This window comes from Calidris pugnax, unplaced genomic scaffold (genome assembly GCF_001431845.1).
Source record: "Calidris pugnax isolate Ruff unplaced genomic scaffold, ASM143184v1 scaffold13, whole genome shotgun sequence".
NCBI classification, from domain to species: Eukaryota; Metazoa; Chordata; class Aves; order Charadriiformes; family Scolopacidae; genus Calidris; species Calidris pugnax.
The window spans coordinates 19067164-19087901 of NW_015090810.1; the positions used below are offsets into that span (position 1 = coordinate 19067164).

At 38.5% G+C, this 20738-nt stretch overlaps 1 protein-coding gene across 6 annotated transcripts in view; it reads right to left on the bottom strand.

Moving 5' to 3' along the window:
* Positions 1-20738, bottom strand: part of PTPRM (protein tyrosine phosphatase, receptor type, M) — a 360339-nt gene that overhangs the window by 151441 nt on the left and 188160 nt on the right. For all 6 annotated transcript variants that reach the window (XM_014938720.1, XM_014938716.1, XM_014938719.1 and 3 more), the window contains one exon: positions 6239-6371. In XM_014938720.1, coding sequence (XP_014794206.1) covers positions 6239-6371 — 133 coding nt within the window. The remainder of the gene's footprint in view (positions 1-6238; positions 6372-20738) is intronic.

The following is a 20738-nucleotide window of genomic DNA, read 5'->3' on the forward strand; positions in this document are numbered from 1 at the left end:
CTTCCAGCTATGCTCTTCTGCTTCATATCCATTCCTCCCTCAGTTATGAGCCCACTACAAGCACGACCGCAACCCTCCAAAAGGGGCAAGTTCCAATCTAAATGAATTTCATATATTGACTGCAATTAAAAAGAGGCTGGAGATCTTAAAACACCTCTGAGCACAACGTCAAGTAGCATTCACATGTTGTGAGATAAAAGACTGAAAGGAACCATGTAGGCATTTGTAATTTTTACAGCACATGCATATGGCCCTTTGAGTACAGAAGAAACATGTAAACAGGCCTTGCAAAGGCCTATAACTAACGTTAACTTGCCTCTAGCTACACGCTTCAGGCATCCCTTTGAAAACTAGGCTTTCATCAAATTTTCTCTCTCATCTTCTTTGTGTGAAGATGCCGTTAGAAATATTTTCCAGTTTTTATTCCCATTTTACTGATGCAAACAGTATTGTTCAAACACAAGAGGCTAGATACTGAATATTTAATCACGTGGCACGTCTGCAAAAATGCACACCTGTTAAAGTTGAGTTTTAAAAGATATCTAAGAATAGAGCATGGAAAAAGCTGCAAACAGTTATACGCTTCTTCCACCAGCACATACCCCATTGCCTTCAGGAAGGAGCACAGGATCAGGTCCTATCAAAGCAGATCAACTTACCTGCTCTAATAGCAAGGGGTTGTTTTCTGGTTCACTCATAATTGTATCTCCCCCTGCACTTCTTTTCAGAATTACTCATTCTCTCACTTTCAATTAGAATCCCATGACACTGCCTACCCTGTTTCTTGCCATATGTTGCCATGAAAGAAATTTAATGTAATTAGTACAAATGTTCTCATACTTCTAAAAGATGTATAGTAATTTGAGAAACAACAATAAATACAATTAATCAATGAAGCACTGCCGGTACTTATATGTAGAATTCTGCCAAATACGTTATAGAGATAAATTATTCCTTATGTAAAAATGCTGAAAATCCAGGAGCTTTAATTTGTGTAAATGTCCCATTAAAAATTTGTACAAAATGAGAAAAATTGAAAGTCTCAAGCTCCAGTTATTTTTATATTGTTACAGTTGTAAGATTTTTCATATGAAAGTCCTTGAAAAAGAGCCCTGTGTTTTTTGACTCTCAAGAGTACCAGACACTGAAAAAAACAGATTAAATAAAAATTAAAAACCTACAGAAACAGAAAGTTTTAGACTTGCAAGTCCTCAGGCCTCATGCAAAAGCACCATTCATAATTGAAAAGATTTAGCCTTTTTTAAGAAATATGGACAAGTTCCATTTTACTTCCTACATAATGTATACAAACTTACTCTCTCTCTATGTATGAAAAGTCCTTTTCTGTTAAAGAGAGTGACCCAAAGATTTTGGCCACCCACGGCCAAATTTTCTTCTGTGCAGAGCTCTTCAGCCATGTCCCACTAGACAGCTTATTTTATGTCAATGAACTGTTTCTGTGTATAGTGATAATATAAAGTACTTTTATATCCTTCAGAACTGAGGACATAAATAAATTTCATAAGTATCACTTGTAGAATACAGCCCCGCTATAAAATTTATCAAAACCAACACAGCTTGCCGCAGGAGGATTCTCCCAACAGAAGGAAAAACTTCTGGAACTATGTAATTGCCACAGTGATTTCTTTCATCGTCTCTCTTTTGTAGCTGGCCTAGAGGGAAAAACAAGGTTCAGGAGCAGCACTGGGAGAAGACCGGAGTTTTCCTTCAGCCCTATTATCTCCAATTTCTATCCTAACTGTTTGAAATTGTTGGCAAAGGTGTATAACTGAACAGCCTGATTTACTGTCAGGGAATGGGAGCGATGCATTCCCAGCCCAGCTTCACCGAGCGCATAAGCCTTCCTTGTCCACTGCCAAGAACCAGGGTCTCTGACTTAAACAGATGCCACAATTACATACATTAGAAACTACTGGAAGGCTCAGGCATAGAGACAGCTCCAAACAGAAACTAAAGACAGGCAAAAGAAAATAAGCTTTTTATGGAAAAATGCAATGATCAGAAAAACTCCATTCTACAACTGAAGCAGAAGCCGATGTAATTAATTTTTAATAACCGCTTCCTTGCTGTGCTCCCACTGCAGCAGCAAGATGGTAGCCCCGAAAGAAACAGCCGCCCCAAAGACATATGTGCTTTCAAGCAAACCTTGGACCAATACATTTAATTTCTCAACCTCTGTATATTTTTTAAACTTAGCTGAAATAGAAAAAAAAAAAAAAAAAAAAGAAAAAAAAAAAAAAAAAGAAAAAAAAAAAAAAAAAGAAAAAAAAAAAAAAAAAGAAAAAAAAAAAAAAAAAGAAAAAAAAAAAAAAAAAGAGAAAAGAATAAAGCAGTAAGGTTCTGCTTTTTCCAAGTCTTGATTTAATTGCTATTGCTTTACCAAAGGTTGTGGGAACAGTTTTCTCATTTTCACTCTACTCTAAGTTGACCAAAAGGTGAACTTACTTGCTGGATTTTTTCTTTCTTTCTTTTTTTTTTTTTTTACAAAGTCCTATATAGATATATCAAAGACTGGCAGAGATCAAGCGCCTTGCCTGAGATTTAATATTCAGGATCAGATTCAAAATCCACTTTATTGTGGAGCAATATTGTGGAAACACATGTATTGGTTTCCACTGACTTTGTATTAACTCTTATGTGAGAGATTCAGAGCAGAGCTGAGATGAAAACCTCCTAACATTATTCTGAGTGCACAGAGAAGAATCATCTTATTGATATGATCATACTGGTATTAGGAATAGCTTGAAGGTTGCTAGTCTACATTACATATCTTTAAGCAGGAATGTGGTTGAATGGACAAAGGAAAGATAGAACAGAACAGATAAAGAACTCTGAACAACCGAGTGGGGAGAAAAACAGGAAAGCACTAACAGTCTTGCCCTGGCCCAGGTGACAGACATACAAATCTGGTTTACTTTAGTCAAGAGTAAGCGTCCATACAGAAAACATTTTAGTGTCCATGATATTCCTACCCTCATTAGTGACTCCATATCATACACTCAATGGTCAGGCCAAATAATCTCTCTGTGATCCAGTTTACAATATAACTACTTTAGAAGACCATTATATAATGAAATTATTGATGCCTAATGACTATTCATACTTGCAGAACTTCTCTACCTACTGCTTTGACAGTGATCATATCCAAGCATGTCTTTTTGGTACTGAAAACTTTGCTTTGCGTGTTGGTCTTCTCTACTTGGCTACTGAATTAAAAATCAAAGAGGTTGATCTGTGAAAATCTGTGGTGCCTGGCACTGGCCAAGCAAAGAATGGTTTGCTGGCTGAACTGAGGTGGCTATTAAAGGAATACGTTGGATAAAGACATGGTTACCACCTACAGAAAAAACGCTTTCCAAATCTCTTGACAATGAAAGAAATGGTTTGAAATAAAGTTAATTAAGCACTATGAAGCCCCAGAGATAGAGTAAATCTAATCTACTGGTGAGATCTGGAGATGAAGTCTACAAGGACCCATTTCTGTGAAAGAATGAGTAACAGAAAGTATGCGCCTTGGGATGTGCCGTGGGGTAGCGGAATGTGAATGGGATATTGCTGTAGCCAACTCCAAGGAAGACAGTTTCAGAGCACGTAGACTCAGCGCAGTGAAACCCAGCATTGTAGCCCAGAGAGTCTGCACGTAATAGTGCAGGGAGGAAAGTGGTTCTCTGGGGAAAGGTGCCACTGAATTACAAGGTGCTATTTTATTTTTCACTCAGATCTTTGCTCCAGTAAAACTCCTGATAAAGTAAATGAAATAAAATGATCAAGTGCAGTAGTCAAATGACACGCTAGCTTGATAAGATTGTTTCACAAAGTAGCACCTAAAGTATCATAAAACTGCAAAAACGCTACAGTTATACTAAGCTTGCAGAATGATTTATACATTTTCTTCAGATGCATAATGTATACACAGTAACTGAACCAAGGTGAAACCATAGGGGCTCTCAGCAGCATAGTGAATTAATGCACCAATAACAATCTATTGAATAATCGGTTCATCTTTTGCTTAAGTCATGAGTGTAATTGTATTCAAGACCTTCTATGCTACAGCATCTGCTTCAGAGGTCTGGGACACAATATACCTACCTCCTGAAACTCTCATTAAAGCCTAGTCACATCCTGTTACACAGATGAACCATTCTTACTTTTTAATATTCACTTCAACTCATTTCACAGTTTGTTTTCTTCAAGGCTGCAGGATCATTCTGGGATATGTTTAAGTTATTGGTATCATTCTTTCTGTACTACACAATGAAATTGTATGTATTTGGTAACAGAGTTCCTGGACTTGTATTTTCAATAGTTTCATCTCTGTCACAAGCAGATTTATTCCAAACCCCAAAGAAGCTCACATAATGCACTTTTCTTCTAACAACAGAATTACTATGAATAATAATTACTGTGCTGTGGTAGACAGAAAGAATCAAGTATCCTTCTGCATTAACATGCAAACACTTAGGATTCAAGCCTTCCTGCCTCTAACAATTAGATTATCAAAGAGCTTTTCCCTAGAGAATGAAGCAAGAGCTGGTACAGCATCCATTTAGCCAGAGACCCTGACACCTTATTTACTTTGAAACTATTTGGATCATTTTGCAATGCTCTCCCTTCAAGATTAAGAAGAACTTGTCTCCCTTGGGAGAATATATTCTACCTTTGGTGCAAACGCTTAAGGAGAGGCTCAGAACTGGAAGAGAAAGAGTGATGAATGCCGGTCAGGAAACGTGTGAAGAGGGATTGGCGAGACAATGCGAGAAGCCTTCCTCCCTGCATGCCAAGTGCTGTGCCTGGCCCTAGGGAGGAGTTTGGGAGTTCAACTGTTAAAACCGAAGGTATGAATGATGCAAAAAATCAGACGTGGGAAGAAAAAAAGTACTGCAAAGTCAGAACAGATTTTAACTCCGCTGCACTGTACTTTACTGAGATTTGTTACCAGGTCAATTTCATTGCCCCAGCCAGGATTACCCTGGGGCTTAAGTCTCAATCTCTTCTGAACAGCAGCTTTTGACTGCTTTACCTACCTCATCATGACCTAGCCTTCAGTTCTGGCCACACAGCTCCCCATTCTCTGCATAGAGCTCTTCTAGCTCATGGCCCTGCTCTGTCCTCAAGGAGAGGGAACGGCAGCTACTTCTGTTGCCTGCCCTGAGGCAGTGTCAGGCAGCTGCCTCCTTAGCTGTGCACCTCCACTGTTCAAATTCTGGAAGAATTTCAGGCAGCTCAGGGGTTTGGACTACCGCAGACCTGCCAAACTAGTTAACATACAATTAAATCACATTTTGTTGGGGTGAGCAAAATCAGACCAAGATTGCTTGCAAAGGAAGAAGAGGGGATAATACGGGGTGAATGGCAAGGAGGTGAGGGGTTATGGGACGGTAAGAAGACTATGGCAGGTGTGGAAGGAGAATTCGTGATTCAGCCCCTCTATACAGCTCACATTTTCTCAACCCCAGCTCTACACATTGCTCAGGGTACAACCTAAAACCTTGACTCTATTTGCTAATGAATTTGTCCCAATCTAGACTTCACTTCTACCATCACATGGATTTTTTTATTATCCATACCACCTCCCTAGCTATGAGATATTTTTCCCTTTATTATTTTTCCTTCTACAGTGTTGAGAAAGGCAACCAGGTTTAAAAGCCTTACACTTCTAATGTTGTAGCAGTTTTCAAATTATTTTCAAATCAGTCTCAACATGTGTGTGTGTGTTGAACCAGCATTTGAAAACATTCAGCACCATTGTAGCATTTTCACTTGTTTTCAGGGAACGAAGTTTATGCAGAACAATACAGACCCCATTTTAGCACAAACTACCTTAGCTCTAGTTCCTGTTTGACTGAGGATTTCTTTTACATTCAAGAATGAAACTGCATTTAACTTTGAGCTGATCTGTTGAATAGAGATACTGTTCTATTATTAGAGTCCATCATGCAGTACTAATGCATAAAGTGCTGGAATCATTAACCTCGAGTTGTTTTTCTTCTATAACAAAGCCACAAACCTTAATTCATAGAAAATGCTGTGGGATGAAACAGATATTGCAGTTTTACAAAAAACAGCAAAGCTTTCAGGGTGGGAGGGAGCAGTTCCTAAATGCTGTGGCAAAGGGCGCGAAGGTGGCTGGATACTTTTGCCAATACTAAACTGAGAACTGCTGTAGGAGATGCTGTGATATGAATACGCACATAGAAAACATCTACTGATTGCTCACCTTTTCTTCATTACCAGCACGACCCCCAGAAATATAATGACAAACAGCAAGATGCCTGCAATGACTCCAGCAATTTTAACAGTATGGTCGGTTTGCTTCTCAGGTTCTGGGTCCGGTTTTCGAGTGGCAGCCCCTATGGAATCAGTAAAAGGGAAAGAGGAGAGAGAAAAAGAATAAGGATGTTATGCTTTCAGTGTTTATACATTTAACCTACCAATGTCATCAGTCTTATCCAGGGCCAACAGATATCATTGCTCGATATTTTAAGAAAAAATCCTGCTTTCATACGCATTGACAGCAGCACAATTCCTCATATTGGTCCATGACATTGTGCTAGACCACAGCACAGGTGGGATACCACAGGCAGCCCTGACCCTTTTATAAGAGCCTCTTCACAGATTCACAAATTTCTACATTTTCATTATCTGTGCCGGCTCCGTTTTCTCCCTGCCATTTAGAAACTTGCTAACAACACAATAACTATCCTAAGCCTTTATCCAAATTTGATTTGCTGGAACATTTTCCTCAATTATTTTTCATAAATGAAGCTGTAATTCCATAACATATTAGCTTAAACACCTGGAAAAGTGAGATAAGCTCATTTACCATGCATTTTACCCACAATTGTTTTTTACACAATAGACTTTTTTTTTTTTTTGCCTTTGGAAATCTAAATCTAGGTCACATCTGGTAGGCAAAAAGACTCCTTCTAAGCAATTTATTCACAAAGTGGGAAGCAGCTGATGATCACACCACTGGCACCCACATTTAATATCTGTTTAAATGAGATAACCAGTGCCTTACAGCAGCTACTGTCTTAGCTCTTCCAGCTTCTCCATTTAAAAAAAAATAACATCGTTTGTACTGTTTACTGTATAATGTGATGGAACGTCAAATCCATGTCTGCTGAAATATCCATTTCCTCTACTAAATGAGTTCAGGATGAAAAATGTTAAGGAAGCAACATTAAATTCACTAACCTGATTTCATTTTTTTTATGGACTTCTATTTTTTTTTAATCAAAAGGTGACAGTATTCATCATTTCAGGCACCATGCCATAAAGTGGACACAGGGATTTATGGATCACCTTCCTGCTCTGGCTTTTTTTGGAATTATATTTTACCAATTACATTTTACATGTTTCTTCACTTTCTTTATTTGGAAAGAAAGCAAATTGGTGATCAATTTACATGCAGAGATATTTTCTGAAAAGTATAATAGAAACATTTCCAATGTCCTTCTCAGGATATTCTAAGATGGTGAGGGCTTCTGAGCACGCACAGTTACACTTTTGGCCTACATCTTCAAAACTCCTTACCACCAAGAATGCCAGGAAAACCTTCTCTGGCATTCATATTGCTGCCAGAGAAGGTGTTAATGTTTAATCAAAATGTATCTAGAGCTAAGTGCAAGAGCCAGGTTCTTTGGAAAATTCTGGCCATGGTACCTGTTTCTCTCTGGTTTCTGTCTGATAGATAGATTTTGATCCAGAGTAATATTTGTCTCTCACCTGACTTTTAAGCTATAGCCACACAGGCAACTACATGGGCACTGTGGAGAGAAAGGTGAGCTGTGTGTAAGGGGATCCAAGCAGGTAGGGGCAGGAGTTCTAAGATTCATTTTGCCACTTGATAAATTGCAATGTTAATTTGCACTTTTCGTTCCATTTGTTTGTTTTCAAGAGATTTGGAAAATTACTATTACAAATATAAACAAATGATGTCATGGTTTCTCTTTTACTCCACTGCATAGACATATACTAAAAAAGTTGAGTGAAATGTAATCTTTCTTTACAGAAATAGCGTTAACTATACACTATTGTATCATGATATTATAGTCTTAGCTTTTTATTCTATTTATTACTGTTGTTTCAACCAGTTTGTCTGAAATAGTCATTTTAATTTCCTTGACCACCCTAGACCCTTTAAAAATGTATAGCTACAAGACTAGTGCAGTTTTATACCTCCAGTAAAATATCTGTTTTAATGACAGGCTGCATATTGTTGCCAACAGCTGAGCTAAGCCCACTGCATTTTTATTCATAACACTGGACCTAATGACTTATTTGGGGTTTTTTTTTTTGTTTGTTTTGGTTTGGGTTTTTTTGTTCGTTTTACTTTTAAGCTTTTGGTTCTATCCTTGTACACAGAAGCCTGACTTTAAACCTTGCACAATAACCTCACTTCTGTTTTCTTACTGAGACTGTCTGGTCTAGTGGAGTTAGAGGAATCAAAGGCAATCCGACACATATACTGTGGTCCACCTCTAGAAAGGCAATAGGTCAGTAAAGAGCAATAAGTGCAGGACAGCTCAAGGGAAATGCTTAGAAAATAAAAGGACAAGGAAATGTTTCCTGTCAGTTTAAAAAGGATTAAGGAGCTGACTTTGGAAAGTCCTTACTTGATGAACACAAACTAGAGTGCTTCCTGCCAGCAGTGAAAAACAAGGGATACGCTTACAGATAAACCCCAAGGTGCCACAAAACCCAGCAAAGTATTTCCACAGGCTTCCTGCATTTAATAAAGTGGAAGACAGTAACATTGTTTCTTTAATTAACTAGACTGGTCTCATTTTATTTCTCCCACTCAAGGCTGACCATAGCTGTTGCATATATTTAATTTCTTTTCTGCAACTTCAAGCTCTCTAAAGGTACTTCCTTGGTATGTCACTTGCAATCCTTTCCAACCCTATTTCATTTACAGGTGTTCCAGTGACTGATGCAATGGCTAACTTCGCAAAGCTTTAAAGTAATATAACAATTAGTCTAGATAATATTAGTCTCCAGTCAAAGTGGAGACTAACTTCTTGTGTCAGTAACCAGTGCGTGATTTTTTTACGCAGGCAGTGTGAATCAACCATCCCAACTCAGCACCTTCTTTTAACTTATTTCACAGAGTGAGTCAGGAAAATGAAACTTAACACCCCTGTGTGACAGCTGTACTGTGATTAAGTAGTTTCCTTAAAACTGAAAGGGGTGCTTAGTCAGCTGCCATCCTCCTGGTGCTGCACACCAACCACCAGAGTAAGCCAGTAAAATGAAGCAAGCACTCCCTGCCTCTCCCACAGTCTCAGCCTTTGGCTACAAAGAGGGCCTAAGACAGAGCAGTAAGTAAGCTTTTTAGCTTAAATAGCAGAAATCATGCAAAACCGTACAAGGCAGAAGGGAGGCAGAGATATGTCATGCTTCCTTGGAACACCCGTCACTAGAGTCCTATTGTCCCTGCCACAAAATAAAAAGACTGAAAAGATCAGAGAACTTGGCTTTAAAGACTCTGCTCACGTTCTCCAAGGACAACACAAATTACAAAGGCTCCTGTCATTATTACTCTCTATTGTTTGTACGATAGTAGGATCTGGAAGCTCTAAATCAGATTGGGAGCCCCACTGTGCTAAGAACAGTGCAAGCACACAGCTATGCAATCTTTGCCACTAAAAGGGCATGTTTTATAAACATAAAAGGGCTGTGCTGCCATCCAGCGAGACTTGGACAGGCTGGAGGGCTGGGCAAAGAAGAACCTCATGAGGTTCAACAGGGAAAAGTGTAGGGTCCTGCACCTGGGGAAGAAGAATGTCAGGCACCAATACAGGTTAGGGGTGGACCCGCTAGAGGCAACTACTGAAGAGAAAGATCTAGGGGTCCTGGTGGACAGTAAAATGGCAATGAGTAAACAGTGTGCTCTTGCGGCCAGGAAGGCCAATGGTATCTTGGCAGTAAAATGAAGCAAGCACTCCCTGCCTCTCCCACAGTCTCAGCCTTTGGCTACAAAGAGGGCCTAAGACAGAGCAGTAAGTAAGCTTTTTAGCTTAAATAGCAGAAATCATGCAAAACCGTACAAGGCAGAAGGGAGGCAGAGATATGTCATGCTTCCTTGGAACACCCGTCACTAGAGTCCTATTGTCCCTGCCACAAAATAAAAAGACTGAAAAGATCAGAGAACTTGGCTTTAAAGACTCTGCTCACGTTCTCCAAGGACAACACAAATTACAAAGGCTCCTGTCATTATTACTCTCTATTGTTTGTACGATAGTAGGATCTGGAAGCTCTAAATCAGATTGGGAGCCCCACTGTGCTAAGAACAGTGCAAGCACACAGCTATGCAATCTTTGCCACTAAAAGCACACTATCTAGCTGGGCTAGGCTGTAACACGCAGGTGTAGCCATCGTAGGTGGGAGGGGGAGGCAAAGACCCCTAAGAAAATGCACTTACAATACTCAAATAAATGAACACTTCTATCCTTCCTGCTCTTTTAGCCAGCTGGTATCACTCAGCATTTCCAGTTAGTTACACAGCAGAAAGAGATCTTCAAGAGTGATTGGAGGGACAGTGAAATGTTTTTGTGGGTGACATTGGTTAGGGTGTTTGAAGGAAGGAAGTAACATAAAGTTTTATAAACATAAAGGCAGGAAAAGCAGAGGTGCCAAAAGTAAAGAGCTGGCATGAAATGCAGTATGACAAAATAAGAAAGCACACAATTTTAGTCTGTGCTACTGGTATGAAAAAAGGTCCTCCACAGAAGTAGATCCTTCTTATAAAAGTCAAAATGATCAGCAGGAATTCCAATCCTATATAAGATTGCAAAATACATCTGAATAGGGCAGTAGTGCAAATTTTTGAGTTTTCCCCTAAGCTTCCTCATAATTTCTACCCCCATCTCCTCACGACTGCAGAAAACCGTACCTTCATTTCTAAGTCTGTAGCAGCATTACTGATGTTACGAGAAGACAAGCCAATCCAAAAAGCTTTTTATTTGAGTTTCAAGTTCATTCCAGATGCCAGGATTTGTGACTGTCTTGGAGAAGACCCAAAACACATACAGATTTGTAGATTAAATGAATTACCACCCTGGCTAGTCTGTTTATACTGTAAGTGACTGGCATTCAGTCCTCATCTACTAGCCAGCATGTATTCTGCTAACAAAGTCTTTGTTTTATTACTCCTGGTAGAACTCCAGCTAAGGGAGAAAGTTCTCCCTCCATTCCTCATTGTTAGCTCTCAAATCAGTGTTCCTAGTTTTCCTTCAAAACTGCTTTTTTTCTCCATATGACAGAAGTTACGAGGTGGTGTTGGGCAGGGTATAATTTGTGACAGAAGGTGGTTTTGATCAGTATTTTTTTCAGTTTTCTCTCTCTACTCCATGCCTTGAATATATTAGTTTTGTAAATGCCTCAGAGTAAGGTTTGCTTTACTTCTCTTTTTACAGTATTTTTCCCTTTCTGTTCCTGAATTTTTTGGAAATGCTCAAGTATAAACCGCTTTTTCCATGGGGCAGGGATTATGTTTTTCCTTCTGTTTTGCTAAGCACAGGAGCCATTTAAGTGTTGAAATCAATGTACCCCGATTTTCCCTCCTATGATGTGTTAGCACTCACTAAATCTATTTTTTGAATGTCTGGGAAAGAGGGCAAACAGTGTTTATATTTTCACAGAAGAGTATCTTCTCTGTAATTTATGATCATCAGTACAATACATATTGCTGTGTACAGATCTTCCTTTCCTAAAAAAGATTTCTGTACTTCTACAAGACAACCATGCTGATTTGGTACATTGTTTATTTGGTGTTTTTTAAATGCAGGAAAAACCAGCCTTGTTAAAAGATCTATGCTAAGAAGGGACTATCAAAATAAGGCTGCACTGTGTAACAATAATTATGAATTATTAATTTTGTTTGTGATATTCTTTACGAAAATGTAAATATGAGCAACAAAGAACTTCATGAAAAGAAATGCAAAGAACTACTTCACTGATGAATATGACTCATTCAACTGACTATCAAATGAACTGTATCTCACTGGTAGATGATTCATGTTGATGCATGTGAGCAAAAAGACATTTTTTGTTAAACATCTGTGTTTCTGATTGTCAAGAATAACAATATTCTTTACAAAGCATATGTAAAACAAATAAAGTTTCCAGTTTGACAATCTTTTAGTCTCATCACAATTTAATTTTTAATGGGATTTTAATCCAAGATCCTTAGACTGGATTTTTCTGGGACTGTTGTTTTTTTTTAAAAAAAGGACTTCTTAGAAAATGAGCAAGCAAGCCTTGATAAACAGCTCATTTGCTCCTTTGCAACAAAATTGCCAACCTTTCTGCTAGCTCTTTTTTTTATTTTTTTCTTAATCAAGGAAATTTAAACAATTAAAAGTCATAAAAATTTTCCTCTCCAGCAGGCAACCAAGCAGTTGGAAGCCCTCACTCAGGAAGAAAGAAAGTTTAAGTCCTCACACTTTAATAGCACTGAGACTATTAAGGAATGTTTAAAGTACACTCAACAGCTACACCACAACCAGAAATTAATAACAAGCCTAGAATATGCAGACATGGTGTATCTCCTTGGAAACAAGTAATTACCTAAGGAAAAAACATAAAGTTTTTGCAACCTTAAGCTTTCAAATGGCCCTTAAGGGTACCCCCACATACTTGAGTCTATTTTATGAAGAAAAAAGTCTGGTTACATATTTATATGTACTCACTCTGTGTGGCCAAAGAAGCAGACACAATGGTGCATATCACAGACCTCTACATCAATGAAGGGAAAGGTCATGGTAGCATATTTGAAAGACTGACCCCACTACTGAAATAAAAGATAAAATCCTCCTTACTACTATGGAAAGAAGAAATCGGACTTTTTTACAAAACTGCCCTCTGACTATCCAAACACAACAAAGGTCAATATGACTCCATGAGATGCAAATTCCTGATCAACAAAGTTGACTGAAGAGCAATGAGAACTACTTGCATCAGATTAGCTGTATATGTGTAGGTCTCACACTGAATAAGGATGGGGAGGTCTGAGAAAGCGGCACCAACAATGGCTGGAACTGCAAGTGTCCCAATACTTTGAAATGTAGGGCTGGTGGTGAGCTGATGCTTTGTGAAAGAGGTTCCACTTGAAGCCACTGAAAGTCCAACAGCATCTTATAAATCTGACTTCTGTGAACAAGTTCTAGAGGCATAATGTACAGCAATGTCTTAGCCCTAAAATATTTGATTTTCTGGTTCTCTACATAACCTCACGCCAACAGCACTCAGGTTAGAAGAGTGACTCTCAAATTAGCTCTAAGGGAATGAAAGCAGAAAGTCCATACTGATCCTGTCCATGCATAATGCATCTCTTAGCAAGTCAACGCCACTTTCTAGCCACTCCTATAGAAGGCAGGTAATTTATCATCCACCCTCACCAAGGACATTTGAATTTCATCTATTGCTGAAGGAGACCTCTGGTTGGCTCTCGTGCTTTCATTACCAGACCTACTCCTGATAATATACTGAAAAGTGTCAAGAAATATTGGACATCTCTACAAGTTTATTTCAACTATCTTCTACAAACAGGAAAGGTGTGCATTTGAAACCTGAAGAGGACTCTGCCCTCTTTAGGTGAGGTAACATGTACTTGTACCCACTTGGCCCCCACCAGGCAGGGAAGATGTGAAGTCAGATCAGAGTAATGTTTCTGGAGCTGACCTACTCAGGCTGAAATTCAGCTACAGAAATAGATGTACTTAGCATGGACAAACACAACTGTTTTAGTTTCCATCCATGAATGCAAGGGATCACATCCAACATGGGAACCGAGTAACCTGAAGCTATGCGTAAGAAGTAGTGGAGTGAGGTCCTGCCTTCTGATCTTGCTGCCACCAAGGACTTAACTAGAGGAACACCAATGAACAGTTCCAAATGGAAAGCCAGTGAAGACCTAGTTACTTTGCAATTAGGAGGAATGAGGGAGAAGAGTAGTGGGGCAGAAGGACAATGTAATATAGGAATCTCAGTGGTAGGTCTGCACATCCATGCATTTTTGGCCTATGCTGCCACCGGCTCATAGATGAGGCTGATGTTCCTGGCGACTTCTGCTACCAGGCACCCCAGCCTCCCTCCCCATTGTATCTTTTATGAAGGGTTCTTCCTAAATCCTTCAAAACCAATCGCACTTGCAGAATTTACTTATCGTTACTCACTACCTACCCATTTTCTTGGAGGAAAGCATAACACAACTCATTCTACTCAAAGATAAATGGAATTATACATGCAATGATGCATGCAGAAAAATAAAAATACATTTGTGATAAATGTATAAAAAGCAGGAAAAAAGACATAAAACTTTTTCTAAAAGCATTTCCAGAGTCAACACTGGTTTGGGGCAAGGAGGTTGGCCAGAGGAACTGGGAAGGAAAATCAGCACGAGAAAGGAAAAATAATACTACAGAATTCTAAATCTGTCTTTGTGTCAACACAGCGTAGCAATTCTTTTGTTCCCATTTCAGAAGCATTTACAGTATTGCCAATAAAAAAACCTCACAACCCTGTCTAAACTGAAGCAACGTCAGATGAACCAAGATTCTAGTGCAGGGACAAGAATAGACTAGGCCTCTTCTGAATGGTTATCACTGATTTATGTTTCATTTTTCATTTATTTCCTGTAGGTTTTAGAGGTTACAGAAAAAAATCTTCATTTGTCCTATTTGATTAAGAAAGACTTAAGTAGCTATTTTTTCTCATCAGTTCTTTTCCTATAATTTTTAATTATCAACACTTTTACTCATAACCGGAAGCGGTCTAAATTCAATGGCAGCATATGGAAAAATGCAAAATATAACCATTTTGCTTCAAAATGGTTTAATGAATAGTTTGTTTGCTTCTGACCAACGACAATTTACCACTTTTCCTGTTTCCCGTTGTGTTTCTGATGTGAACTCAAAACTTGAAACAGAACCTGAAACCTTCCCCTCTTGTCAGCTTGAAATCATGTGAAACAGCATCTTCTACTCACTTTTATGGAAAACTGTGACTCAGCTTTCATTTGCATGGGAGTTTTATATTTACACAAAAACTTGTAAGTGGTCAGCAATAACAGAAAACCAGATGAAGGGAAGGAAATGAAAATACAAAGTTTTGGGAAAATAAAGACTTGAAAATGCACTCATGTACTTAAATGCCTTTCCCAGAGCTCTAAAATCATTGGCTCTTGCAGTCATGGAATCATGGAATCACAGTATTGTTGGAGTTGGAAGGGACCTTCTAGAGATCATCTAGTCCAACTCCCCTGCCAAAGCAGGATTGCCCAGAGCACATCACTCAGGACTGCATCCAGGTGGATCTTGAAAATCTCCAGAAATGGGGACTCTCTGGAGTCTCTGCCCAACCTCCTTGGGCAGCCTGTTCCAGTGCTCTGTCGCCCTCACCATAAAGAAGTCAAACTCCTATTACTGAAGAAAAGGACATTTTCAATATAATGTATGGAGAAGCAGGTGTTAAAAACCCATCAATAAACTACAGTCATGGCTCGCATAGTGTTGAGTTACTACTCCAAGCAGACAAATGCTTAGATATTTATTTAAAGATTTTGAGTTACTTCAAGGAATCTAAACTGAGCAAACTGCCGAAACATTATTTTGCCCAAGGTAGTATGGTCTGTGTCTTTTGACTAAAGCCTACAGAATTACTCTCCTCTTTGCTGTGCTACTCTAACCATAACACATTTTAACATTCACCTATACATTAACACAGAGCTAGTCCATGTAATATTGTGTTACACATTTGTTAAACTCTCCAGTGATATGAACACCAGATTTGCAGTTCCTGAGAACTGCAGGTTATTTTACCCAGAACTGGTCCCACATTTTCTTTCAAATTAAAATTCTAATTGCTTAGCATTTTATGAATACAGTCAATAACTACAGATGGGAAACATTGAAATTCACATGTTTTTTTTAGTTACTAATTATATCTCTGAGTTTCTCTCTCTTCCCTTGTCACTCCTTAATTTTTCATTGTGGTACATGCAAAACATGTTCTGCTTTGAATGTAAAAATCAGAGGCATATTTTTTTAATACAGAAATTAAATAACATATTATATGGCATGCAACCATGCTCTAAAAATTACCATGTTTTAAAAATGTGCTTTGTTTTACATTTTCTGCTTCTCTGTAGATTGCTGGTGTTGAAATATTTTGGATTATATGTGATACTGACCAGTACCACACAGAAGGAAGAGATTCCTTCAGTTTGTTAAGCATTTATCTTGGTCAGTTCCTTCATACTTGCATTTTCACAACTGGGTTTTATGTTTCCATTCTCTGTAATGAGATTAAGGAAAGTGTCCTCTCCCCCAGTCCAACCTCAAACAGCCTCATAGATGCTCATATTAAGATTACACATTCTTGGGCAAATAGATTATTTTTCAAGCTAGGATGAACTGAAGAGACTCATCTTTAGTAGCTTAAATAAAATTTTGTTTCACTCTCTTCATGAAAGAGACATTTGATGCTGACACCTGAAAACATATTCTTCTCTCAGCTATGGACTGGAACATTAAAATTTCCAAACTGGTTGCGTACTTTACAGATGTAACACAGCTCCTGCAACAACTGACTATTAACTCTGTGGCAACCAACCTTTTAACTCCTCTGAATAGAAGACAAGCAGTCTCTACAGTGCAAAACATACCTAATTAGGCTACTTATCCTTCCTAAAGGGTAGAGAAAGACTGACACTTTCTTCTAGGTCACAAGATCTTCTCCAGCTGTTCCTATCCCAGGTCTGTAACACCACTGGCTCTGGCGATACAGTGCCAGGCTAGCTGATGAACCCATACCTCCTTGGACAACCATGAGCATCGTTCAGCTGTTCATGCCACAGCAGAACTGCTGGCATGAGATCTTCTGCACTTTATCCTCCCTACTCTTCTGTCTATGCAGAAAAGTTGCAAAGGTCCCACTGTCCCCAGCCCAACCTGTTCAGAGTAGGAGGAGCTGAACAGGAGGAGATCCTAACCCCTGATCAGAGCCTCTGGCTTTTCTGTAATGACTCAAACACATTCAAAACTAAGGCTGGTAATTCATTTCCAGAAAACCTTGTGGGAATTCTTATGAACTGGAGTACTTAATATCGCTAACAGAACACACTGGTAACTGACTTGTAATCAACCCAGGTTCTCTATTGTCTACAGCTGGAAAGGTCTTGTCTTTATATTAGGGGTTATTTCATCATTTGTGAATTGCTATCACCATTATTTTCAGGCCCTCTTTGTCTAATTGTTTAACTTCACCTCTTCTTCAGATCCTCCATGGGAAATGTACTTATATTTAAAATCCTAGATGCATTGCCTGCACTGTCTTAAAAACTGAAAACCTGACATTTGACTCTGTAATGTACTAGGAAAAAAAAAGGAGAAAAGGAAACAGTAGCTCCCATGGCACTCCTGTATCCTCTTAACATTTTCTTGTAACTATACTGTTTTATAGATGAAACTGTCACTGCAAAAATGACAAATCTAACACATAAAAGAACAAAAATGGGCAATAAATCACAGGTGACACTCCAGCCCATTGAAATGCATTCAGCCAGTGCTGCAGAAAGAAGGAAGATTTCCTCTTGCTTTGCATTCTGCCTAGCTGAGCAAGAGGACCAGAATCCTTGAAAAATCGGGACAACAAACGCTGGGGCCATCATGTAAAAAACAGGCTTAGAATTTCACTTTGGAGACTCAGATCCATCCTTACTCTGCTTTCATTGTCACTTGGGCTTGCAATAGCATCATAATATGGCTGTGACATTACACCACAGAGGTGCTCGCTCTCCCCTGGATCACTATATGCAACTCCCACTGATGTAAATGCTGTTCAGAAGGATCAAGAGAAGAATAAACTCCTAAAATGGTGTATTCAACCTGCAGACAGATGTATCTGTACATGGCTTGGTTATTACAGACAGCACTGTAGTTTCAACTAGGAAATCATGGGTTCTCCATTACCCATATAGCACTTCAAGTTTCAACATGTCAGAAAACATCTAAATCAATGCTACATGGTTCCGGACAGAGAAAAATGAATGTGAATGCCTGTCCAGCCTGTGTTACTATAACTCAAATGCATTACATTGTAAAGGAGAAACCACAAACACCGATAAAGAAACCAGCCCAGTTCTTTCCAACAAAGTAAAACAGTAAAAAAATCCTTCTCAAATTCATGCTGTTGGTTTCTGTGTTAATAAATAAACCGTGTTCTCAGTAATGCAATATAAACATGGAGTAAATCCTGCGACCTTAAAAAAATTCAACGAAGTTGCTATTTTATCAATCAGTGATTTCAGTTGATTTTTTTCACTTTTACAGTGGAACGGCTGAGAACAGAATCTGACCCAGCCTATTGCGATAAATCTTGCTATGTATTGAATACACGTCTGAAGAAATGTGTGTATTTTATTATGCTGCTAACTTCATAAGGGAGGAGAAACCGACTGGGATTATTTTATGACTGCTTTTAGCATGGTTATAAAATACGCTGCTCCTCTAGACCTTGAAGGTATGCACCGTAAAAATCATTTAAGCTTTAAGAATGTCACTTTTTAAAACAATTCTTCCCAATTCTTAAGGATCAGTTATCCTACAAAGCTTCTGATATATCTTGTATCTGATTTGTACCAAGAATTTCATCTATGAAGAGTGTACAATCCAGAACTCTCCTTCCAGCTGCGTGAGTAATTAACAATGGGTAGTGAAAAGGGCGTTCTATGGAAATCAGTCTTAACAATATCCAGTAAAGTAGTGGCTGCCCCACTAAATCACAAATGGAAATATTTTAATTTAAATATAAGTAGCTCAGACATATTTCAACAATTAAGAAAATGCCTGAAAGAATGAATGCCCTAATCATAATTCCAAGCATGCTATTTTATCAGAATGCAGACAGAACAAAATAGATGAGGGCCAAGTGAATACCAAATATGGCCAATTTAAACTTATTACATGAATTGTCTCTTACCAAATAGTGAAGCAAACTGCAAATGCTTTCGTGCTTTCTCCAAAACATGGATTTGTTGTTCAACTTTAAAGTCAAGATCATATAGTCACTTACATGTAAGTTTTTTGTTAACCTTCTACATGATTTCAACCATACTGTTAAACTTTGTTTATGAAAACATGGAGACAGGATAATGAGGATTATTATGCTTCATGTATGCGTAGTCTTTTCTCCTGGCCAACAGATGTTGGACAGTTAGATATTCTCCCTATCTGTTGGAGGGTAGGGTTAACTGAGTGGACTTCAATTTAGTTACGTTTTGTAGGTTAACACTGATTTTAGGGGATGCACTAATCCCCTAAATTTGTATTCCTTAGTTACTAAATTATTGAGTCAGTGATAATTATGTATTCACTAACACTAACAACACTAATTTGCCTAGTTTGGCTTGTAAAAATGAAAATCACACAGTTGCCTTTACAGCATGTTACATTATACTAAACTTAAGGAAAAATACATTGTAGGTATTTAAGTGCATCTGCAAGGATAAGTTCCCTTTGCTACAGGCTGCAAAGGAGTACTCAAGCAAGGAGTGGCTGCCGATATTTAGGGCAAACAGCAGCTAATCCTACAGATGGAAGTCATCTTATTTTTATATGAAAAGGAAGGAGAAAGGAAGGACAAAGAGGAGCTAATAACGTTTATAAACTGCACCAGTAAGGGCCAGGATGAGTTGATTACGAGGGTGGAGGAAACGAATGGAAGTAGAGTTGGCTTGAAAGCTGAGCTTTCTGATTATCACAATCTTTCTGAAGAGGAAGACCTTTCAAAACTGCTAACAATATTTAGGAATATAGCCAAGATTTTAAATTTTCGTTATACAAGAAGTATCAACCTCCCACCTGAAAAAAAGAAAATCCTAACCCTGACCTTTCTGCTGCCGGTTATGTATCTCCTCAAAGGGTAAAAGACAAATGTAATTTCTTGATCTCAAGTGTAAGTACTTTGCTGCTGAGCAAAGAAGTGAAGAAAAGACACTGAATAGAAAATACAAGGTAACATTATTTAAAAGTTACAACTGTAGGGCTTGTGGTAACTGTAGTTCACAGTAGTCCTACAATTTCCACATGAAAGAAGTCCTTTCACATGTAGATCCGTCCCACAGTCTGGGATTCTGTAGGAGAAAAATCTGGGGAGAATGTGCATCATTCCCTGCTTCTGCATGTCCCGTCCAGCTCCTGCAAGTCTTCTTTAAGAAAATCTTTGAGTGATGGATACTGCAGATACCACTATTGCTATATCCTGAGGTTGAAAAAGTCTGCCTAAGGAACCCCTACACAGTATGCATCTGTACAAAAACATGAATTGTTGCTGCTGTCATGGGACCAACCACATGGGCTGGGTGAGGTCTTTTCATTCCTTGATGCAGTTGTGGCAACTCAGAAGGAAGATGCTTCTTTCCTTTTGATCACACTGTCTTTCAAGCATGAGAAGGGGTTGCAAAAATGATGAGGGGAATTTCAAAGGGTTTTTAATACATGTCACAGATAGACATAATTGCTACTTGCAGGTATCATTTGATATTTTCTTTTTCACAATGAAAATTTGTTTCTGGTAGAACAGATTAATTTTTTTTTAAGAAAATAATGTCAAAGATCTGACAGACAACAACAGACTGCCAATGCTATAAGCCAACAGTGACAAAGCAACCAAATAAATACCTTGCTGGCTGTCCTGTGCTAGCCATATCTCTG